Genomic DNA, 24,423 nt, shown 5'->3' with positions numbered 1-24,423 from the left:
CAATAATTCCCAATTGATAAAACATGTAATAGCTATTTCCATACACACTTAAGTACATCAGGTTCAAAGTAACAACACAGAGGAATTCTTCTTGTCTTGACTCAGAATGAATGGATTATTGGCATTTGTTGACTTTGAACCTAGAGCGTTGATTGTGTTTTCCTTGTAACTCATTTTTACCACAGCAGGAACATAAAGCTGAATGGAATTGAAGGTATGCATGTTGTGAACCATTGTTCCTCACATTTAACAAGGTCTAAGCTGCAGCACTCTCAAGAGCAAATGTATTGATGCCATCCAACACTTTACTTGTTTTGCTGTCCCAAGAAATGCTTGTCGATTTCTAAGTTCATTTTAGTGAAGTGTAAGATTTCAATACTGTAATGAACAAATAAATGACTTAGGATATGAATTTTCTCAGTTGGAACTAGATATCCCAAGTGCTAGACTGTTTATCACTTTTATCCTTTTGAAGATCTTTAAACCCAATTTGTTAGTTCATTGAATTTATGTAATTGTAACTTCTAAATTATCTTTTATCTCTTGTTTTCATTCTGTAACCATTTTATGAGTTCTTTGATTATAATCAATTTCTACTCATTAGAAAAATCTTTTTGCATATTTATTATATCATAGTTTATAAACTGATTGTAGAAACCAGACAATTAATTCCTCTTACAGAGGACCTGGCTTCAGTACCCAGCACTCACATAACAGTTCACAACCACCTGCAATTCCACTTGGAGGAGATCCTAAAGCCTCTTCAGGCCTTCTTAGCGCAGGCACACATGCTGTGCACATACATATTTGCGAGAAAGCATTCATACACATAATATGAAGTAAACATTTTTAAAACTATGATATGAAGATTCTGGGCAAATTAAATGATTTTACCCTCAAAAACAAGAGTAAGAAGAGCAGCCCAAAGCACTGTAATATTTAAGACACATTGTTACTAATATTCAGAATGTTGGATTGTAATAGTAGAAAGCCAATATAGTGTCTCCCTCCCTCCCCCTCCCTCCCCTCCATCACACTATCTCTTGAATCCACACAATCTCCCACTTTTCCCTCAGACTCGTGCTCAGCTACCTCTTCTTTCCACAAATGTCTTTTTCTCAATGGTTTACATCACTGGAATTATACAGTGTGTAACTTACTATTTTGACATCTTTCATCTGTGTTGCAGAATATATCAATAGTTGTTTGCTGTTTATTGCTAAGTCATACTTTGTTGTGTAATTAGAACACACTGGCTTTATCTGTTCTGTTCTGTAACTAACACAAGCATTGTTTGTAGATTTTTTGGTTATGTGGATAATGTAATCATAAACATTTAAAAACAAATCAGTGTAAACAGTTTCTTTAGAAGATATATTGGAGTAGACTGGGAATAAAATGATTGTGTCATGCATTTTTATATTTTTAAGAAATGGCCAGTGTACTTTCTCAAACTTCCTGTGCTATTCTATACTGCACCTGTAGTGTAAGGAGTCGACTTTCTTCATGTGTTCATCAAGACTTGCTGTCTGTCATCAGTCTGTTACAGGGGGATAGCCAATTTGAAGTTTGAACTGATAGTGTCTTATTTTTAAGTTTTAAGAATCCATTATATATCCTGAATCCAAATGGTTTTGGAGACTTGCAAATACTTGCTCTCAGCTTATTACATGTTTCATCATTTCTTAAAATGATATTTTTGGAGAGCAAAGGTAACCACTTAATGAAGTCAGTCAGTTTGTTTGTTTGTTTTACTTTGGGAAATGTTAAGGTTTATTTTCCAACAGGTGATAGAAGACAACAAAATTAGTAACTAAACAGCAAAATCCACAAGCTCCTAAGGAGGAAACGTAACACTACATATGTCAGTGGCAATCATGGCCAATCGATGTGTTAGGCAGATTTAGTTGGTTTTGTTGTTGTTGTTTTGTTTTGTTGTTTGTTTTTTCTTTTTAAGTTTCTATGGTATGCTGTGGTAACTCATGTCCTTACACTTAGACAAAGGCCCTAAGTCAGTTTTTATCTTCTCTTTCCTTTGTGTGTTGTGCCTTTTGTCCCAGGCCTTAGGAAGTCTTTATCTTACCAAAACTAATTCATATTTTTAATCTGTGCTTTCTTCTACAGATCGATTTACTGTGAAGTATGGGTTGAAGTAATTTTTATGTGTATCTGGTTTTTGTTACTTCATTTTTAACAAAAACCTTCTTCCATTGAGCTATCCTAATTCCTTTGTCAAAACTCGCAGATCTCAAGGTGTACAGGTTTACTGCTGTCTATGAATTCTCACATCTGGGCCAGTAAACTATGTATGTTTGTCCCTAGGCCAGCCACACTGATCGGGTCACTATGAGTTTAAAGTAAATTTTGAAATCAAGCAGTGAAATTTCTTTAATATTGTCTTCTTACAAAAATTATTTTAGCTATTCCAGGGTTTGTCTTTCCATATAAATTTCTGGATAAACTTGTTAGTCTCTGAAGTTAAAAGCCTGTTGAAGTTTCTGTAGCTATGGTGTGGAATCTATAGATTGATTTGTGAGAAATTGTTATCTTGCCAACAGGCACATGTCTTTCCATCTCTAAACGCTGTTCACTGCTGTGGTATGTGTACGTTCATCTCCAAGCTCTTTATTTCTACTAATGCTTTTGTGAGAAAGACCGGCCCTTAATTTCACTTTCAGATTCTTTCCTGGCTATTTTTAAAAATTAGCCCCAGTGGTTTCCTTGTAAATTTAAAATACTCTTGAGATTGGATCATGCTGTCTTCATGTGAAGCCTCATATTTGGGAATGTCTTTAATATTTCTCCCGTTGACTGTACAGAGTTTATGCAGATGAGTACTTTGTGCCCTGCCTTTGCTGCCATGTGTGATCTAGACCACTGGGGTCTTCTCTCTGAGAAAGCCCCTCTAGTTGTAGTTGTTGAAAGGATTTTATAGCTGCTGGAGTTCATGGAGTGCTGTTGCCGTGTGTGCTGGTGTCCTACCCTATTGAGATGCCCCTTCAGCAGACTTGAGGCACTTGGGTAGAGACCTGCATCAGTATTTGTGGAGTATACGCATCTGTAGTTTTGTTAGGTCTTTGCCCAGTTTTGCTTTCAGCCCTCATAAAATGAGTCACAAGTGTTCTTTGCTCTGAATTCTGTATACTTCTGAGTGCTCTGTCCTTGTATAAAACTGGTATTGTATTTGTTAACTTCATATTATTCCCTCATGAGCCCATTTGGACTTGAGCTTTCAGTTATGGGAAAACTTCTTAACTATTTTAATATTTTTAACTTATTTTTATTTTATGTGCATTGGTGTTTTGCCCGCATGCGTGCCTGTGTGAGGGAGTCAGAGCCCATAGAATTGGAGTTACAGACAGTCGTGAGTTGCCATGTGGGAGCTGGGAATTGAACCTGAGTCCTCTGGAAGAACACCAGTGCTCTTAACCCCTGAGCCATCTCTCCAGCCCCTATTTTAATATTTTTATGTGTCTGTTCAGGATTTGCACTTCTTTCTGAGTTAGTTTTTGGTAAATTGTAACTTTTAAACAATTTATCCATTTCATCTGACCTAGTTCTGGTAAATTGTATTTTTTACTAATTTATCTAAATCATGTTACATGCTTGGTATTAAACTGCCAATGATATTTCTTTATAATCTTTTTTTCTCTAGACTTTCTGATGATACTATTTTTTATTCTTTAATTGAGTAATTAGTGTTTTTGTCATATTTAGATGTTCCTCTATCCAGTATTTGTAGTTCCATATTATTGGTGAGACTTGCTTGCGTTTTTCAACCATCTTCATCTTTTCAATTTTATTGGTCATTTCTTCCATTTTTGTTAGTTTCCCTCTTAAGAAATCTATAAAATGAAAGTAATGGTCACTTTGGGACCTGCTAACCACCTGCAGTTGATTCCTAGCTGCCAGCACAGTTCTGTGCGGTTGTGGGACCCCTTGGACATGAGGTGCACGCAGCCAGCATGGAGCCCTGGAGCATAGCAAGAGTTGTTGTAGGTTGATTCTTCGCCATGCAGAATGTTTCCTTATTTTCCTTGGGATTTCTTTGTGATACAGTGTCCTCGGACTTGAGGATTTCCAAATTCTCTTCCTGTTTTTGATTCTTTAATTATGCTTTTTTAGAAACCTATTGAATATATGTGTATGTGATACGTGGCGGGGAGGGTGATGTGTGCATGCCAGGCACAGAGGTGGAAGTTCAAGGACTGACCACTTACAGGAGTTGGTTCTCTCCAGCCACCTTGTGGGGCCTGGGGATAGGCAGGTCATCAAGCTCAGTGCCAGGTGCCTTTACCCACTCAGACATCTTGCTGGCCCTAAATTATACTTGATAGGAGAATGTATTTTAAAAGATTGAACAAGCCTTTTCAGTTAATTCATTTATTATAGTTTCACATTTGAATAAAGAACATTTCCATGTATGTTAGAATAACATTCTGCTGACCTTTGGCCCTGTATTTTATGGATATGAATTGTTCAGTGGCATTGTGCAAATTTAGTTTATCCGTATTCACTTCCTGTCGGATTTATTAAGGAAAGAGTCTTGCAGTCGCCAACTTGAGTCACATATTGAGTCATTGAATCTAATGGTTGCATCGCTGAGTTTCAGTGAATGGTGAACCTCCTCTGTGGTAGCAGCTCCACTCGATCATGTGGAGCTGAGACGTTCATGTTGCGTAGTGATGCCGTAGCTGTTCTAATCCCATCGTTCAGGGCATTGTTTGTGTGCTTATGAAATATTGCCATTAATAAGTGTACTGCCCTGGCAGCTGTGTAAAGGTGCACCACATATAACTATAGGCCGCACATAATGCTTGACAATGAGAATAAACAAATTTGTTGCTGTTTTATGTGTTTTCAGTGCTGTACTATTTATCATTATTTTAAAGCACATCCTTCTGTTTCTGGATGAAAAATTATGCTTTGCAGCGGTATATCAGGCTATGTGAACAGCACCCTTCCTCACCCAGCTCACACTTACACTGCATCTCTGCACTGCATCATTTTCTCTTGTGTTTGCTGAGTTCATCATGCACCCTACAAATAGGGAATACATTACCACTCTTGCCAGTAAGAGACCACATCAACTGACCTGGGAACGAAAGAGGGATCTAAGGAAAATCAGTATGAGTCGTTGCTGGTTGTGGGGCATGTTCATTTTTTATAGCTGTGATCTAGAAGAACCAGAGCAGAGAGACAGAAGCTATGGAAGATTGTGCTTCACTGAAAGCAGTGAAATGAACAGATTCCAGAAAGAACTGTCTCATTTAAATAATAGAAAGTCCTCATGATGGAATGCACTGAAGACCAGGCCCTCAGGCATGTCTCTGACACCACCATGAGGCTCATAACAATCACATTTGCAATGTAGAAATAGAAACCTGGATTTTACAGTGATGTTGGATTTTCTACTAGTTCTGGGTGCTTACATGATTAAGAATCATTATTCATTACAAAATTAAAAGGAGGTGGTCTATGGGTCATGTCATCATAGATATGAAGACAACTGGACCATCAGGGGAGAGCCTACAGTGAGCTAATTTTGGACGGAAATTACGTGCCAGAACATGTCTGGTAAAGCCAATCTGGCACAGCACCAGGCTGCAGCCCTGGCTTAGGTGTATCACTGGGGCCGCTGTCAGTGTATATGAGTGCACGCTGATGTTTGCCCAGCAGAATTACTGGCTCTTTGTCTCTTCCTGTCACCTCGCCCTATGGCAGCATCGAATGAGACTCCATCATACATTTCTACTCAGCACGTGTCCTCTACTGTAATTTTTTTCTAGAAATGCTCGATTTTACTTTTGGGGACAATAGTTGTCCTGGGCATACAGTTCTTACTGGACAGTTTTGTTTCCTGTTTCTTCTAGCATTTTCTATGTATCATTTCGCTGTCTTGTTCTAATGAGAAGCTAATGCCCACTGCATTGCTGTTCCCTTGTCCATTATTGCGTATTTTTCTCTTGCTGTTTTAAGCTTTCTTTCTTTGTCTTTATTTTTCAGTAATTTGAGTTTGAAGTGTCTTGGTGTGGCTCTCGGTCTGTTTGCCCTAGTTAGCATTAGCTTACCTGTTTGCTTCACTTGGTCCATGGACTATGGGTTGCTGGTTTTTTGTTTTTTTTTTTTTTTCAAACTAGGACCTTGTCAGTTATTTTACATGTTTCCACTCTTTCCTGATGTTTCCTATGGATGGGTGTGGGCCTCAGTATTAAATACAACCTGAGGCTGTCACTTCCCTTGGTGTCATCCGTCTTCAGCTCACGTTTATGGACTAGAGCTTCCTTTTTCTGAAATTTGATGTTAGGGTTTTAGTGAGTTTAGATTGTTGTGTTAATTTGTCAGATCTCTACACTTGTTTTTCCTATTTCTCTTTCTGTATTGAAGTTTCCATCTGTTGTATCATTCTCATCAAGTCTTTAAACAGTTCCCTTTGATTTCGTCTAACATTTTACTAACTCCTTGCAAATATTTTCTACATTGAACATAACTCTCCTTTCTGGGACAGTTTCTGTTGACTGCTCATTCCTCTCACCGTGAATCATAGGGGTTTGGGCAAAAATCAAGTCCTTAAAATAAGGTATTCAGAGTAGCTCTGTATTCTGCTTAATTTTTCCTCCAAGGACTGGTCTTTCTCTTTCATTTTTAGCATCTTTAGTCCAGCTTGTAGATTTTGTGTCTTTCGTTGTATGTGCTGCTCAACTCTTGATTCTGATTGTATATTACTTACCCTTGGTTTCACTTTTTGCCCTGAGTCCCAGAATTCAGTTGTTTGTATCCGAGGCCATGCTGGTGGGACTGGATATAGATGGGGAAGCACAGGATTCGTCCGTAGCAGCTTTAAACTTCGGGTCTCAAATGGGGACCATAATGTCCTATGCAGTTAGGAATGTTAGAAAGCTTAGCCCCTCTCTGTCTCTTGCCATTTCCTTGCTAAACCTCTGGTTAGACCATCAGTCGGCTGCCCATCCTGACCAGGGCTCTAGGCTGGGGGAGCTGGGCATTCTGCCTACTGATTGCTGACATTTGCTTCTCCACTGAGAGGACTGCAGTGTGGAGTTTGGGGCCTTCCAGACCAAACTGAGGGACCTGAGCAAACAAGAGCAAGACAGGTTTCACAGCTTTCAGTGTTCTTGCCCGAGTCCAGTGGTGACTTGTCTGTGGTTGGTCTGTGCCACACAGTGGCCATCCTTCCAGCGGTTCTGTCCCCTCACTAGAGGTTTGCTGACTGACGCCCCATCACCACAAGTCCTGCCTCTTCTGGCAACTTTAAAGGTACAGATTCACTTGCTGAAGTTCTGCCACACAGACACGCTTCTCTAGTCCCTTTGTGTCACTCGGGTGCAAATCTTAGGTCTCTGAGATTAAAGCAGCCCACTCACCATGCTCTCCAGCCTCCCTCCTTGCCAGACTGTCCATCCTCAGAGTCCTAGTTACTGGGAGGAATGTCACTCCTAAATAATGATTACCAGTGCATTTGTTGTGTGTAGTCTTGTCTTTTCCTTTTTAAATAATACCTGCTTAATATCAGATACTTAATGCTGAATTTAATGGAAATTTATAAATGTTATTCTCTGAATTTCCTTTATAAAAGCAGATTATGTATAGCACTATATTTTGCCTCTCCCATGATACAGAATGTTTAAATGGTTAACACTTGTGCTGCAGTATAGCTTTTGGCTCATGAAAAATGAAAGCTGTCAGCGATCCGGGCAATAAGATTCATCGCCAATAGTCACTAGCAACAGCACACAGCACTTTAGTCTCAGTGAGGTCCGCAGCTAACAGTAGGAGCTGCTGCGATGAAAGGCGTTTAGGTGCAGTCATTCTGCTGTTTGTTCCTTGCCGGATTCAACATGGGATTGTGTGAGTATTTGAAGAAAACACTATTTTAAAAATATCTTTGAAAGATGTTTAAAAGGGGCAGCACAGTGCTTGAATGTATAGAATGTGGTAATTTGGAGATCATGCTGCCCTAAAATAAAAGGGTAATTTATTTGTTTTAGCTGGTTAAAGCTTCAGGAAAGCTACCTCTTCGTTAGCAGGAAACCCATAATGCTGGTCTAATGTTGCCGTGGTAACAGCTCGTGCTGATACAGCTGAGAATATCGTATACATCCTGGTTTGCATGTTCTCCCTGCCATTTTGAGTTATTCTAGAGGTATATGAAGGAAGCGAGGATAGCTAGCTTGGGAAAAACTAACCCTTCTTACATAAAATATCTTTGGCATTGCTGTTATCTAGTAGTACTTCCTGCTGGGCATTTAGGCTTTGCTTCTAGGGGCTTTTCTTTTTAAAACAAAAGAGAGCCTGCTCCAGCGTGTGTGTTTACACCGTCGCTCTGCCCCCAGAGATTAGCATAACTCCCTTTGCTGTCGGCTGTTGTTCTGAGCAATATGCTCTGGACAGGTTGGCTGTCATCATGAATGGTGAGTGTGAGCTTGGAGACTCTTCAGCTACATATTTTTTTTAAAAAAAATATTTGACTGTGGAAATAAAAGGTATTTTTGTAGAGGTGGTTATAAGAGCCAGAGTAGTGGTAAATGACATTTGTGATGATGCTTTGAAAGTGGGCATTATTGTAAAGTGCCTTGAAAAGCCATTAAGAACTATCAACAATAACAGTGTTGATACTGTTCCGTTTCTGATTTTCTTTATGTTTGATATCTTGTATTCACTAGCAGTGTTGTTGTTGACTGTGTTGTAAATTAATACATAGGAGACCCATATACTACAAGAAGGTTGTTATTTTAGTATGTGGTGGTCAAGATACCCATTTTTAACTTGCTTTTAATTAGTTTTGTCATCCAAATACTGTTTTGTTAGCTTCTTTGGGTCTCTATTTTTAAAGTACTAATTCTGAAAATAAAATGCTGCCAAATATTTATTGATCTTTTGGGGGGTTGCTTTTAGATTAATTGATTTAGAATAGTGAATTAAGGATGAAATAAATATGTATTTTTGGCTTTGGAGGCTTAATTAAAATTATTTCAGGAAAATGATTTATGAGACTAAAGATGTTTGTGCAAATTAATCTTTTGCTATAACTATTCATTTTTAAGAGCATGTTCAGAAGTGTTTTTATTTATTTTTGGAGAAAATGTGCTGTAGTGTGTACTGCAGCTTATCACAGGGCAGGAGCTGTTCACTTCAAGCAGACCTGCAGCTAAAAATAGACATGCTGTTGTCAGTGAGTGTTTGCTCAGAGCATCACTCAGTAGCATCTCTGCTGAACCGGAAAGGGCTAGTCCAGGTGTGGCTTACAAGGGGAGCAGTATGTGGCCCTGTAATGAGAGGCATCACAAGAAGGACATGTAGGATGGGATTCTGGATCAGAAAGATTTGGGGTTTATGGTATAGAGAAGAAATTCAAAGCCAAAGAACCTTTTCTTCTGTAAGTAGAGCTGACTTCATTATAACCAGGAAGTGTTCTTCATCCCTCTGCAACCTAACATCGCCCTCTTCAAGTCTGCTCATGTTGCAGGGGGGCATTCGAGACACAGGGAGCTGTCTACATGCAAAAATGCTAACAATTCACCAGAAAATAGTGGTTTTATAGATATTCTGATCTTGTTCTTGAAATGTGGGCTGATATTGTGAAATCAATATGTTGACATTTCTTAGGATTTATGAAGATCTGAAACTATAGACCTGGTTACCATGCTGTTTATTTATTTGAGCAAAGCTACATTTCCTTTACAAGTTTGCACATAACCGTAGAATCTTTACCAGCTGTTGTAGTGTTCTGGGAGTCTTACAGTCTGATGTGTCCAGCTGAGGACATCACTGCTGCTCCTTTCCTGTTTTAATCTGTGGTTAAAGACAGTGCTTATGAGCTTGATTGTAGTTGCCTCCTCTTACAGCCTCTTCTAACACACTAAATGTGCTAAGAACAAAGAGACATTGGCTTTTCCAAGAATGTTAAATCTCAATCAAATTCAGTCCTGCTGTGACTGAATGCTCTAGCCATTTTAAAATATAGAATATTATAAGAGTCTGGCTTTATTAATAAAATAATCATATTTTAGGCATTTTTATCTGAGTCTAAAGTTATAATGTGGTGTTTATGTGTGCAGTGCATACACACAGCCATGTGTACGGAAGTAGCTGTAAAGCTAGTCCTTTCTCCTCACTGATAAGTAGATGCTCATCTTCTCTGGGAATCTGTCTTTGGCCTTCTCAGGGCTGCATTTTCTGAGTGATCTCATCCATGCCCACGCCTCAGTCACCACCTGAAACAGCCATTTCAAGAGTCGGTCTCCTTTCCCTCCCCACCCCTCTCTCTCTCCCTCTCCTCCTCTCTCTCAACATTGGTTCCATTTTCGGTTCCTTCATCATTGGTCCTCACTTCTGTTAATGATCCCACAACCCATATGGGAAATGAAGCCGGAATCTTGGGGCTGCTTATAACTTGTTGCCCTTACTTGTGCACTTGGTCATTTAGTTCTATTGATTTTACTTCAGGAGTTTTCTCCAGAGCCAGGAACAGTGGGAACGCCTTTAGGACTGAACATTCAGGCTTTCTTCTCAGTGCCCTTAACCTTTAACCCTAACCCTTACCCTGACTGGCTTGCTGTCTTCCTTCTAAATTTCCAGTTTCATGTCTCTTCAGATGACTTCCCATACTGATTTTTAAATTGAACTAAGTCCATTTCTTAACCCCCTATGAAACTCACAGCTCTGTAGTTGCCGCTGACTAAAGGTTAGAGCCCCGAGCAAGTCAGGAGATCCACCTGTGCGTCATGGATACATGATCCTCCATATTTATAGTCCTCGTAGAAATCATGAGAACCACAGGAGCTTTAAAGGACGTTATGTATTTGCCTATGAGTTTCTGACTCTAGATCTGGAACTCCTGAGTGAAAGCCATCCCTTACACATATGTGTCCTTCTAATAGTTACCCAGGAACCCACGTGAGGCAGGGCAGCCAAGTTAGAAAGCTAAGTGATTGACCACATACACTCATCTGATACGAAATTGAACGCTTTGGTTATTAACCGGTGAAAAGTGTCAGCTGTATGATGTGTTTCAGAAGATATAGTCATCACAGTGTTCACATGTTCATCTTCCAAACATGAAGACAAAAATGATCAAGAAGCTAAATTGTACTCATCCACCCTTTCGTCTTTCTAGCATCTAAAATTTGCTTGTGAATGTAAAAAAGAGCCTTTATTGCCCCCTTCTAAGTTCATTTCATTTGGAGAAGATTTTCTCTTGTTAAGCAAGTTTTGTGAAGAAATTCTAAAAGAATTCTTCCACGATTCAGTTGGGTTCCAGAAAAGCCTTAGGAGACTATGTACGGCCTGCTGAGACAGGCAGGAGCACACACAGACAGGGTGTTGTCAGCAGACAGAGCTGCTGAGTTCCAGGGCAAAGCGAGCACTAAGCCTTGAGCAGGACCAGCATTGGGGCTGCTGAAGGAGCCTGGAATGGTGACGCCGTCCTCGGGTTTTCCCTCCGAGACCACATGCCTTCTTTAGCTTCTGTGTCTGATGTACTACCATCACAGCCTACAGCTTAGCTTCCTGTGCTGTTCATGCAAGATGGAGCTGAGTCATCTGACACATCCAGCTACTGTGCACCCTGATTGTCACACCTATCAACAGAGCTAGGCACCATATCATGTGTGACAAACAGAAGAAAGGGAGCTGTGGAGAAACGTTAGTCAACAGGTCCTTTGTTACGGCTAGAAAAGGGGAGCAGGGGCGGTGTTCTGTTCACGGTAGGGTGACTAGAGATGATCCCACGTTCTGGTATTTCAGTGTGAAAGGATTTCTTATGTTCTCACTGCAAAAATAAGGCATGAGGAGGCACTCGCGCTCACTCTGGCTTGCACTATACAGTGTAGCCACATGGGCACATCACATGACGCGCTGTACATGTGTACAATCCTATGTGTCAACCTAGAGAAGTCCTAAATGAGCTTGCTTTTGCTCCAGCTTAGCCGAGGGTGACTCTGAAGTAGAAAACAGCCGTCTTCTAAGGCTCTCAGACCTGACCAGGATGAGCAGCTGACGATTTCCCTTCTCCTGTCTGACTGAGGTCAAGAGTGAAGCAGCAGCCCTCCGCTTAGGACAGGCCTCTTCGCAGGAGTGACAGGCCAGAGGCTGGCTGCACTCTAGAGTGTTTTACTCGGGACTAGTTGCCTTCAAGGAAGAGGAACAACCAGTTTATCTTCACTAACGTCCCAGGATGAGGCTTGTGAGAAAGGCTTTGAGGAAATGAGTGTAAGACAACACTGCCTGTTGCTGTTGCCTTTAGCCAGCTCTGTTGGGACAGCCAGAAATTTATTAGGTCATTACGAATTGAAAGGATGGCCTTTGTTTTCCTGCTGTGGCAGGGCTCTCCCTTGATGTGCCTGGTATCAATATCAGCAAGATCTCTGTAGTCCTGGACGCTTACACATTTCTTTGCTGTTGATGTTAATGCATATGAATGTTTTGCCTGCATATATGTACACACACGAGGTGAACACAGTGACCAGAGAGCCAAAGAGGGCATTGGATGTTCTGGAACTGGGATTTTAGGTGGTTGTGAGCCTCCACATGGATGCTGAGAACTGAGCGTGGGTCCTCTGCAAGAGCTGCAAAAGTTCTTAACCACCAAGTCATCTCCGCAGCCCCTACAGCCACATTTCAGAAAGTTGCTGAATTATTTAATAGTGTATGTACATACAGACAAAAATATCCAAGAACTAATAGCACCTTATAGAAAATGAGAGGTCCAAAGAAAAACTAACTCATGTGTGAAGATTTTAAAAGTTTTCCATTGTTATGGCTAAACAAACAAAACAATAGTTAGTGTAGAGCCTATAAAAAGGGTTATACATGATTAAAGGATAAAAATCACAGCCTTCAAGAAGAAATGAATGAACTTATATTTAGAAATATTTTTAAAATGCAGATAACATCTGAATTAATTCTGCAACATTTTGAGTAAACACAAAATCTATGAAGTAGGACAGAGGAAATAAATCTAGAGGGGCTGGAAAATGGTTCAGCACTTATGAGCCTTTTCTGCTCAATCATAAGGACCTACGTTCAAGTCCCAGCAACCACATCAGGCAGCACACTATCACCTGTGATTTGTGATACCAGCTTCCAAAGATCTATGGCCAGCAGCATACTTATTTGTACATATATATACTCACACATGCACATAGACATTTGCATACACATTCATAAATAAAAAATAAGTCTTTAAAGAACAAGACCAGGATGAAAAGAGGAGGCTGAAAATAGAATAGAAAAGAAACATAATGTTGCGATAAGGAAAGATTATTAGAAAATGCACCTGGTGCTTGCAAGAGAAAAAGCAAGCAGTGTTTGATCAAGAGAGCGCACACACTGATCACTGGAGGAACGTAAATTAATGAGATGAGGAGCCAGCCTGATAAGCCCTTCCAGAAAATGAAGGAAGTGGGCAAGATAAAAATTATGATGTGCAGGCTGGGGAGGTGGCTCAGTGGGTAAGAGAGCTTGTGCACGCATGAGAGCCTGAGCTTGGATCCCTGGACCCACATGAGAGCTCAGCATGCTTCATGTGCTGTGACCACAGCACTGAGGGCTGAACCAGGTGGCCAGACATGATAGCCAAACCAGCTTCCTTGTGGTTCAGAGAGTTTGTTTTGCTTTGGTGCCAGGGACCTCTAGCACACACCACTGCCACTAAGCTACTCAGCTAGCACATAGGAAACCATCTTAAAGAAAAGCCTGGATCTGCCAATCGGAAGGCATTGTGCTTTGACAAGATTAACAGAGATAGAGCGCCATATGCGTCCTTGTGGCAGTTTTGAATTTTAAGGGTAACAAATCATTTCTCAAATATCTAAGTCTTTTTAGATCTTAAAATATCATGTGAAGCTTTTCCTATGTGGAAACAAACAAACAAAAAAAACCAACAACAACAACAAAACAAAACAGAAAACAAACAAAAAAAAAAAAACCCCTAGAATTGGAGGCCACATAAAGCTCTTTCTAAGGGGCAAAAAATAACAAAGATCCAACCCAATACATTAGAATACCGAAGACTCTGTAACAAGCATACCTTAAGAGAATTCTAAATTCCTAAGAGTTTAAATTCCCAGGGTGCAGAAAAGAAGGTGGAGACTGGGAATGCGCTATAAGGGAGCCGGTTTTGACTACACTGAGAGTTTCATGCCTCATTGAACAAAGGGCTCTCCTCCTTGTTAGGGGGTCGGGGTTGAGACAGGGTCTCACTATGTAGCTCTGCCTGTCACGGAACTCGCTGTGTAGACCAAAATGGCCTCAAATTCATAGAGATCTGTCTCCTGGGTGCTAGGACTAAAGTATGTGCCACCATGCCCAGCTAAGAGCTCTCCTGTTAAATGTCTTCACAAAAATAGATGAGTTCTTCAGTCTCTGCAGCCTGGGATTTCTACAAGCCCTGTGTGCAGTCAGGATCCTGGAAAGATCATCATCTCAGTGAAAGTGTGAGTTAGAAAACTCAACCTCTGATGGCAAGACACAGAGGGAGCTTAGGTCTCTCGGCTTGGAGAGAGGGAGTCCCTGGAGTCAGGGTGGGATGCGTGTCCTTGCTCATATGGGATGCTTCCTCTCAAGGAGGCTTCAGCTTTAATGTATGTTAAGTGTGTGGTCTGTGGAGCTGCATAAAGCACACTGTTGGAACAGATCCAGACTGGTAACACTGATGCCAGCAGAAACCAGTACAAAGCCCATACTAGGACAAGCTCTTCACATTTCTTGCAGAGAATGCACCATTCAAGTTGTAGCTCCCCGCACTTAAGGGTCTTGGGACTTCAAAGGAGTATCTGAGAGACTATAGTCATTATATGGATCACCACTTAATATCAATGACAAGAGGAAATGGAAACCATATATGCCTCTTGGTCTCAAAATGCATAAAACAAAACTGAGCTATTTGGGAGAAATTATAAAATATAAAATTTATAGATTTCTAGATAGATTTCTTCCCTAGTCATTAGAGAATAAAGAGAAAAACTGCTTATAACATCAGTTATATAATTAAGCATATTCAAAACAAATTGCAAAAGCTTCAGATATGTTTATTTACTTATTTACAGTCTTTGACATGGAGTAATTGAGTTTAGTCAATAAAGGTCCATTAACAAACAAGATTGTGTTTGCTTATGAATTTACAAAATACCAATAGCTCGTGGGCCAAGAAGTAACTTATATAAATTAAAACTAAACTATATACTGAAATTTGTAAAGTATAGCTAAAGTGGATTTTGAGATATATTTTTAATGCTTCAGTATTTATTTTTCATTTTTTTTACTTTTACATATACAATTATATTATTGCACATATATACAATAAATTTCATATAGAAAGAAGGTCCACAACACAATTAGAAATTATATAAATGTTATATTCATAGTGTTTTGCATATTTGTATTTGGCAACCTTGGAGAAAACATCTTTCCTATCTTGGTGAGCCTAAAATTCTGAATGTAAATCAATATCATAAGTTATTATTGATTGTATTCAGAGAGAAAACAAGGGTGGACTCAGGGATTTCTCTCTTTTCCTTTATCTTTTTTTTCTTAGGTTTGGAGATAGGGGTTGAAAAGAAAGGAGGAGGGAATACAGAAGTACATAGGGATGATAGGACAAAAAGTAGATTATTGAGCCTACTCCTTAACTTAAGGCCTTAACTATTATTCACAAACAAGGTTATTTTAATTCGTTGGTATAGAATTCTGTATATTGATGCAAAATAAGTTCAATTTTGATACATTGGTACATTGGTATAGATCCAAGTTCAGATTATTCTTCACACACATTAAATATATTTCTACTTTAATAGGAGATGTATTTTTAAGATAGATTGTTAAGTGTAAAAGAACCATGTAAGCAAATCAGTTGGTGAAAGTACAGCAAAGATAAGAGAACGTAGGAATAAGTGAAAGTTAGAACAGAAAATACAGATAAGAGCTAAACATTTTTATGGAAAACATTTTTAAAGAACAGATTAAACCTATACCCATGTATTCAAGTACATGTCTGTAATCAGAGCATTGGGCCAGCTGAGACAGCTGTATCAAGCTGCGTTCAAGCCCATCTGGCCCATAGTGAGTAGCAACCCACTGTGGGTTCTAAGGTTCCAGTGTAGAGTCTCCTGAATCTTCTGTGTAAACAGTTGTGTGCTGCCTATGAGTGATGGCGGTTCTGGCCTCTTACCTTTTCCTTGTCTCGCTGTGAGTTTTGACTGACAGTGCAGTGGTGTAGAGAGGCAGTGGGAGAAAACATCTTTTCTCTGTTCCTAGCTGCAGAGAAAATGCTCCAAGTTTCTTTTGATTTTTTTTTTTTTTTTTCTCTAAGACTCTGCAAGGTTGGACAAATGAATTTTATGCCTTTTATACAAGAACACCTCAGCCTTGCCTGTCAGAGCAGCTCTGTCCCTCAAACTGCAGCACACATGTGTCCTCTATGATGCTTTACTTTACTGCCCAAGAACCTCTTGCAAATGCTCATAGCACTTGTGATTTTAAGGAAAATTAAAATGAAACAAATTTGATGTCAAAAAGTAGTTGTCAGTTTTATCTTTTATCCTTTAAGATATATTATTTGAATATATATACAGCCAAATAAATGAGTTTTTACATTAACATCTTAATTCTACCAATATTCTAGAAAAATGTATGTAAGTGACTTTATTCTAACATACCACTTTATGAGTATAAATTTAATGATCATTTAATTTAATTTTTTGTAGACAAGCTTCTTCCTCTTCAGACATATCTGATAGCCAACTCCTTTTTTAATAAAACAAGCATTTACATTAAAACTTTCTTTCTATTAAGTAATTTGCTTATTTTTATTCTCATAGTTTGGTTTTCTTAAGTATTTTGACTTAATAAAATATGTTGTGAGCCAGGCAGTGGTGACGCATGCCTTTAATCCCAGCACGTGGGAGGCAGAGGCAGGCCTGATCTACAAAGTGAGTCCAGGACAGCCAAGGCTACACAGAGAGACCCTGTCTTGGAAAAAAAAAAGAAAGAAAAAGAAAAGAAGAGAAAAAAGATATTTTGTGGTGAAGGAAATGATTTGTTTAATTTTATGTTGTATTTTATGTGATCATCATACAGATACTGTAGTTTTATGTAACACTTTATAAATAATAAGTATAATACCACAAAACAAAGAAAGTTATAGTAGCATGTGAATGGGAATCACTCAGGATTGTTGAGGTTGAAGAGTAGCTTTTGAAAAGATAGAGTTTGAGTAAAACAATATTTTAGTTGTACTTTTGTTCCAGGAAATTTATATTCTGATGTTCTGTTTTTTCTGGTTTTTTTCTGATTTTAAATATGCTTTGGCTGAAAGTTGCCCTTTTCTTATACAAGGTATGATGGGGAAGATGAGATGCATCTTGTTAGAGGCACTAGAGGTCAACATCTGTAGCAGTGTGCCATGTCTCCAGTACTAAATCAGCACATGAGACGCTCATGATAACATCTGGCAGTTAGACCTTGGCACAGCGTGTCATGATAGATAAGCCCCTTGCAAGTTTATCTGATGCACAGCCTTGAGGAGTTGTTCAGTGTCACTACTGAAACATTCTTGTTCATTGTACAGTGACATGGTTGGGTGGGTAAAATTATACCATACTACTGCCCCCTGTCCACTCCCCCCTCAGGGTAGCCTGGCCTGTGTGCGCCAAACTGAACTGGACACAGGGAAAGAAGTTTAGCCAGTATGGGTGAGTACAGTACAGGATCTCAGTCAGATACGTGCAAGGGCAGTGAACAGACCCAGGAACCGCTTCAGAGAACTGGTTCCAGTTTCTTAGAAGGGATAGGGGGTATTTATGCCCCTGGGGAGGTAGCCAGGGCTCTGGGGCAAGGTTTGTGTGGCCGTGTACCATTGGCCAGGGGTGGGGTGGTAGAGGATGCTTTATCTGCATACTCAGGGCTGTAGGGTGGGGGTGGGGTGAGAGTAAGAAACTTTCTTTTCTTTTCTTTTCTTTTTTGTAGTTATTAAAAAATTTGTTCACATTATATCCCAATTGTAGCCCCCCTCCCTCATCACATCCTAGTTCCACCCTCCCTCCCTCATACCCTTTCTGTCCTTTCCCTAGCCCTCAGAAAGGGAGAGTCCTCTTCCCCCAACATCTGGCCTCAGCCTATCAAGTCTCATCTGTATCCTCTTCCTCTGTGGCCTGACAAGGATGCCCCGCCAGGGGGGAAGTGATCAATGTCAGAAGTAGTCCCTACTCCCCCATATTATGGGACCCACAAGGAGACTGTGCTGCCTATCTCCTACATCTGAGCAGAGGGTCTAGGTCCTCACCATGCATGGTCCCTGATTGCTGCATCATCTTAGAAGGTCAAACAAGGACTGAAACCTGATAACTATCGGGATAATAAATTCTTACTAGTGTTGATGGTGGCGGAGCCAGTTTTATGGTGCCAGGTTGGAGTTGGGGTGGCAGCAGGTAGCCAACTCCTGCTGGCCTCGTGTTTAAGGTATCCAGGACTGAAGCTCCACGACAGTTCCTCCTTAACCCTGGGCCTTAGGATCCCACACCATACTTGAAGTTTTAGTTGAATTTCCTGTTTACAATGAGCGTTAATCTGACTTTTAAGTTGTGACTTGGAAGTACTGTACAAAAACATTGGTGCCATAGAGAGAGTGATAAAAACTGAGTGTATTTTCTGTACTTGTGGAAATGCATAAGCCTTTCTCATGATGCATCTTTCTTCACCTCTTGGATGGGTGACTAATGCTAACAAGCCCTGTGTGAACATATAGATTACTTGGAAGCATTGTTTCTAAGGATAATTGTTAGTTAACTGTTCGAAGCTTTGCTGAAGTTCCCTGTGATCACCGTCTCTGAAGTATTAGAGCTGGTGTTCTTGTTTGTGTATCAGTCTATTGCACTCGTTCAAATGGTTACATGTATATGTGGATTATGTATTAGAACGAAAGAAAACTGACAATTGAGAACCTCACAGAGCATGCTTTGTGTGAGATGCCTGTCTTCCCCACCTCTCCATTTATTACCTACTAACATGGCAATGGGTAACAAGTTTGAAAATACTTGTAGAAAAGCAGTTACAAGTTAAATCCACCTGTGTCTGTAGGCTTTGAACTTTTTCAAACCTACTTTGTTTAGGGCTCTTTGGTGCTTAAACCTCCCTTCCAACCCACCTATCCTAGATAAGAAGTTAATGGGAACAGGAGAAGTAGACCTTCTTAGACTCAGTTGCTGGAATAATCCTAGTGGCATAGTTGGCAGGAGTCCAGCAAAACCCATTAAACAGCAAACCAGCAATTCAGCAAAGGTGACTGCAGCCACAGTAGCTGGAACCTAGAGCAGCAGCCGGGACCCAGAACCTCGAAGTGTTCTCTGGAGTGGTTCTCTCTAGCAGCATCTCGAAATGGAGCAACAAGCAGCCAAGCAATAGGAAATGATGCCAAGACCAAAAGGCCCAGCCTCTTGTTCTGGATGGAGAGAGAGAGAGAGAGAGAGAGAGAGAGAGAGAGAGAGAGAGAGAGAGAGAGTAAGTACACAGTGTGTGTGTGTGTGTGTGTGTGTGTGTGTGTGTGTGTGTGTGTGTGTGTGTGTGTCCGTGTCCCCTCTCAGAGTCCATAGTCCAGACTAGAATATTTTTCAGCTGGCAAAGACCAAGCCCCCGCAAGAGGCAGTTCCTCTTCTAGTGGATAAACATCACCTGTTCTCTCACAAATCTATTTCCCATCTCACACTTGGGATTAAAACAAAAACATGTTTACATCCACTACATGTGTCTGAAAATAATAAAATCCATGACAAATACAAACAGTTCTGAATTGTTGCTTAAAGTTATAAAATACTTCATTATGCCATTTTAACTTTGTCACACACACATATACATATATAAAACAGAGAGTTGTATATATATATTTGTCTTTGAATCTAAATAGTATAGTATACATACATACTAGGGATTCCATTTGCACATACTGTAGATGACAAAAGCATTTTTCAGGAATAGAGTCTCCTTCATGGTATTATTTAATGGCACTGTAACTAATGCATCCTTAATCCTAAAGGGAATGAATGCCTTTATATGTTATCATGTTACTAAAACTTACTGTTTCCTCCAGTGTGGCCTCATTAAACTCAGAATACAGATGAGTACAGAGATTTCAAAACACTCTGCAATGTCAGATTGACGAATACCGAGTAACATCAGAAATCTTCCTCATAGCTCATCACTGAAAGAGGAGAAGAATTTGTTTTTCAGTATGCTGTCTTGGCCACGTGCTCCCACTTCTCCCAGTGATCAGTCACTCTTGTTTACCGTCAGCTCTGCTCACTGTAGCACAACAGGCTGCAGCAGGGCACTCAGGGCTCATTCTTTCTCCAGTCCATCTCAACTCATGCTGGAATACGGAGAGTTTGCACCATAACTTACACAAGTTCTATATAGAAGTGGGAACTAAAATATTTCTCAGAAGAAATCAGAGATGTATTTTTAGAATCACCAAGTGTGTTTTTTTCAGAAACTGCAGTTGTATGTTCCAGTATATTTTGTTTTTAATTTAAGTTACAGACATCATTTCCAAGTCATGGCCATGCCTGCATCTCTAATCCATGAAAAAAAAAATTCTAAAACCAGCCTTCTTGAGCCTGGGGTGAAGCTCATTGGTAGAGGACATGCCAGTTATTTGCAGGTACCCGGGTTGGAGTCCTGGAGCTGGAACATAGCAACCACCCTGTGCAGCTGCAGCTAGTATACTAGCTTGCCGCAGGTCAGTCTGTGATCCGCAACCTCTTGACTTGGCCGGTCCTACAACGAGCGAGTCACATGTTCATAATAAGGTGCAACTGTTCTGGTACATGAGGATTCTAACTTTGAAAGTTTAAGTTTCTCTAATTTCTTTATTTTTTTAATATATATTTTTTTTACTAATTTATTCATATTACATCTCAATTGTTATCCCATCCCTTGTATCCTCCCATTCTTCCCTCCCTCCCATTTTCCCCTTACTCCCCTCCCCCATGACGGTGACTGAGTTCAATACACTGTATAACACAATACTTAGAAATTAGTACAATGCCATTCCCAGATAAGCATAAGCCAGAGTTCTTTTAAAACGAGTATCTACCATTGTTGCTTGCCCTCATCATATTGAAATAGCAAACCAGAATGTGAAGCACCATTTTGTTTGTGTTGGGCCAAAGGTTATGCTGTTGAAAAAACGAGAAAGCCACTGCTGCATAAAGAAGCCCTGTCTCGAAAAGAGAACGTAAGAAAGAATAAACACATGCGAGATGCTCCAGGTTCCCACTGCTTATTCCAGATCTCTGTTGTGTCTTGTTTGGGGGTTTGTTAGGACAGACTTCTTGCTCTGTAACCTACACTTGCCTGGAACTCATTGTGTAGCTTAGACTGGTCTCGAATACACTACAGTGCACCTGCCTTAGCCTTCCACATGCTGGGCTTGTAGACCTGATCAGCCATGCCTAACATAATTCTGGGCCATCCATCGTTCTAAAGTAACTGGTCATGCGGCATCTTGTTGTCCCCAGCATCTTCCTGTTTCTGTGGCCTTCCACTCCTCTCCACTCCTCTCTAGCCTTTGCTCCTCTCCAGTCAGATAGGGAAATATCAGGATCCTGATAAACAAAACAGATCATAAAAGGAGCTTGTATAGTCCCATTTTAGTTTTACTTTCCACACAAAAATAATAATTTATCATATTTTTAAAATGTTTACACTTATTTGTTTCTAAAACATCGAAATCTGTTTTAAAAACAGAAGCCCTTGTTAGTGAATTTGTGGGAGGAGAGTGTAAACAGGGCATACTCTTAAATGACTCATCTTTAGTTAACAAATTTAACAATATAAACCACAGCTCTACAGATAGAGCTTTATTAACCATTATGTAAATACTTGATTTTATTTGGCTTTATTTTAATGTATTTTTTATTTTACTAATTTTTTATTAATTAAACATTTTTTACTTTTTACATATACATTTTAATGTAAATTTTAAATCAGACATTCGGTTTTAATTTTCGCTACAAGTTCAGAGCTAGTTTTGAAAGTAATTTGTATTGTTAGTGGGTTTTTTTTTTTTTCCACTTGGGTTTTATCGGTTTGTGGATCCTGTACCTGTCAGTCTGCGGTTTCTCCTTTGCTTTCTGCTGGTAGAGAGACCACAGATCTACTGCACAAATCCTGTACCTGGAACTGCCCTTTACCACAGCCAGTTGTTCTCGAAACTACACAGACCAAGACGCGTGCATGTCCTCAGCTTGCACTTCAGACTCAGTATTGATACTACTTCCAGCTTATCAACAATCACATGACTCCAGATATGTTTTCTGGAACATTGTGGTTACTGGGTTTGAAGTCATCAGAGTGGTCCCTGTGTAGAGCAACATTCAAGGGCTTTAGAAGTTGGAGCCACTCAGTAGCTCCCTGGAATATCACATTGGTGAACATACATGTCGTTACAAGTTGCTCACATAAGGTTATTTGAAGCGTGTATAGCCACGTGTAATATAAGAAACGTTCTTACCAGACATCACCTATTTTCTTTTCTTTCCAGTGAAAGAATTTCTAGCCAAAGCCAAAGAAGACTTTCTGAGGAAATGGGAGAACCCGCCCCCGGTAAGGAAGCTGTATGTTTTTCTATAACTGGAGATATCTATGTTAAATGAATTCATGATTCTTACTTAACTTGTTGCTACTCCAAAAATTTTTAGGGTTTTTTGGTTGAAGTTTTAGTTTTTAAGTATTGTAAGTAATTATATACTGTGGTAGGAATTCCACCATAATGCTGTGACATAGTGTCTTAGTTGGTCATTTATGGATACCTACCTTGGAGGAGCAACTAACTTCTCATGGAATCCCTAAATGGCAGGAAGAGCTTTGTGCTTGTTTTGTTTCTTGGCACAGCCTGGGAATTGAACAGAGGGCCTCGTGCATCCACACAGTTCTCTACCGCCAAGCTGTACACCAAGACTGTGGTAAATTTTAATACTAATTCCTAATGCCTATACTGTAAGCTCAGTGTTTTCTGAAATAGTTTTAGTTACACAATTTGTAACAGGAAACGTTAAAAAGGAGGTGAGGGAGAGGGCATTCTTTTATTATGAAGAGAAGCAATGATCAGACATAAAGACGTGTCCTGTGTGTCCTGTGTGTCCCCACTACTTGAGTGTGACTGTACTAACCATTGCAGTCCACCTGAGTCAGTAAAACCAAACACTAGGTGTAAAACCACAAAGTTAATTCAGTCAGGACGATAAGGACCTTCTTCTTCTTCATAAGAATCCCCCTAAATGTGAAATGAATATACAACGTTAACACATTTTATAAGTAAAATATACTATTGCTTTCCTTATGTCGTGATGCAATAACAAACGAGGCTGTCTCTCCAGAGCAACCTTTGCTTTACTGTAGAAATTAAATTAGTACAGTGTGCTCCTGCATCTCTCCAGATCTGTTGCATGTTGAAGAGCCAGATCACTTCAGGTCTAGCTCGAGCTAAGCACTGTACACTGAGCCTTGGAAGTATTTTTCTGAGATTTTCATGGGTGTCTTCATAATGAACCTACTGAGCAGATGGGTCAGCAATCACTACTTGTTGCTGACACATAATTTGTTCCTAGTAATTTTAGTTTTGTTGTGGCAGCAACAAATTGAATAGACTAATGCCTCTAATTCTTCGCTTCTATGCACTCATCAAAGCCAAACAAAGATGTTTGTTTAACAAAACATCTATTCAAGGAGGAAAAGAATCTGATTGTTGTTCTGAGTCTCTACCTTCGGTCCTGTGTGGAGGGAAGACTTTTCTTCCCTTCCTGTTTTAGGTAATGCTGGGTTACTGCAGCATTGAGGAGAAAGCCGGGGGCCCTACACAGTGCTGAGCCCTTTATTAGTGCTGTGACTGTTACCTGCTCTACAGCTGCTCTGTAGTTCAGTGCCTGTTGCTTACCTCTGTGGCTGATGTCTGGTTGTTCGGCTGTCATCTAGTTCTATGGGTGTTGCCTAGTTCTGTAACTACATATAAAAGCACAACACCCTTTCCTCAGAGGCATGAAAAGACTGATCTCTCTGTTTTAATTTTATACAATAATTTACAGGTATTCTCTGACCGTATATGTTATTTGACTATGGATTTGTAATTCTTAAGTTGTACAAATAGTTCATTAGCTTTGTTAGGAGTTCACATTGAAATTGAAATATATGACTATTACTATTTTAACCAAGGCTTTTATTTTCTTTGTTATTTTTATATATTCCATTTTACAAAATTACTCTCTACTACTAGACTTTTGTTGGTCAAAGGGGACTGTTGAATGAATAACCTAAAATGTAAAGAGTGTATATGTTTGTCTCTACATGGATAGCTACAAATTAAATTGACCACTCTGATTATTAACACTGAAATGATAATTATTGCAATCTTGTGGG

General features: G+C 39.7%; 1 protein-coding gene across 4 annotated transcripts in view; it reads left to right on the top strand.

The window, feature by feature from the left end:
• The window catches only part of Prkacb (protein kinase cAMP-activated catalytic subunit beta), an 88,981-nt gene that overhangs the window by 34,436 nt on the left and 30,122 nt on the right, over nt 1-24,423 (top strand). For 2 of the 4 annotated variants that reach the window (XM_051165880.1, XM_051165879.1), the window contains exon 2: nt 22,553-22,614. In XM_051165880.1, the coding sequence (XP_051021837.1) occupies nt 22,553-22,614 (62 nt within the window). Of the gene's footprint in view, nt 1-7,647; nt 7,867-8,312; nt 8,430-22,552; nt 22,615-24,423 lie in introns of those variants that run through there. The other 2 variants (XM_051165882.1, XM_051165883.1) reach the window with 2 other exon arrangements.

This window comes from Acomys russatus, chromosome 23 (genome assembly GCF_903995435.1).
Source record: "Acomys russatus chromosome 23, mAcoRus1.1, whole genome shotgun sequence".
Classification (NCBI taxonomy): domain Eukaryota; kingdom Metazoa; phylum Chordata; class Mammalia; order Rodentia; family Muridae; genus Acomys; species Acomys russatus.
The sequence above is the reverse complement of the archived record's forward strand: the minus strand, read 5'-3'. Positions and strand labels throughout refer to the sequence as shown.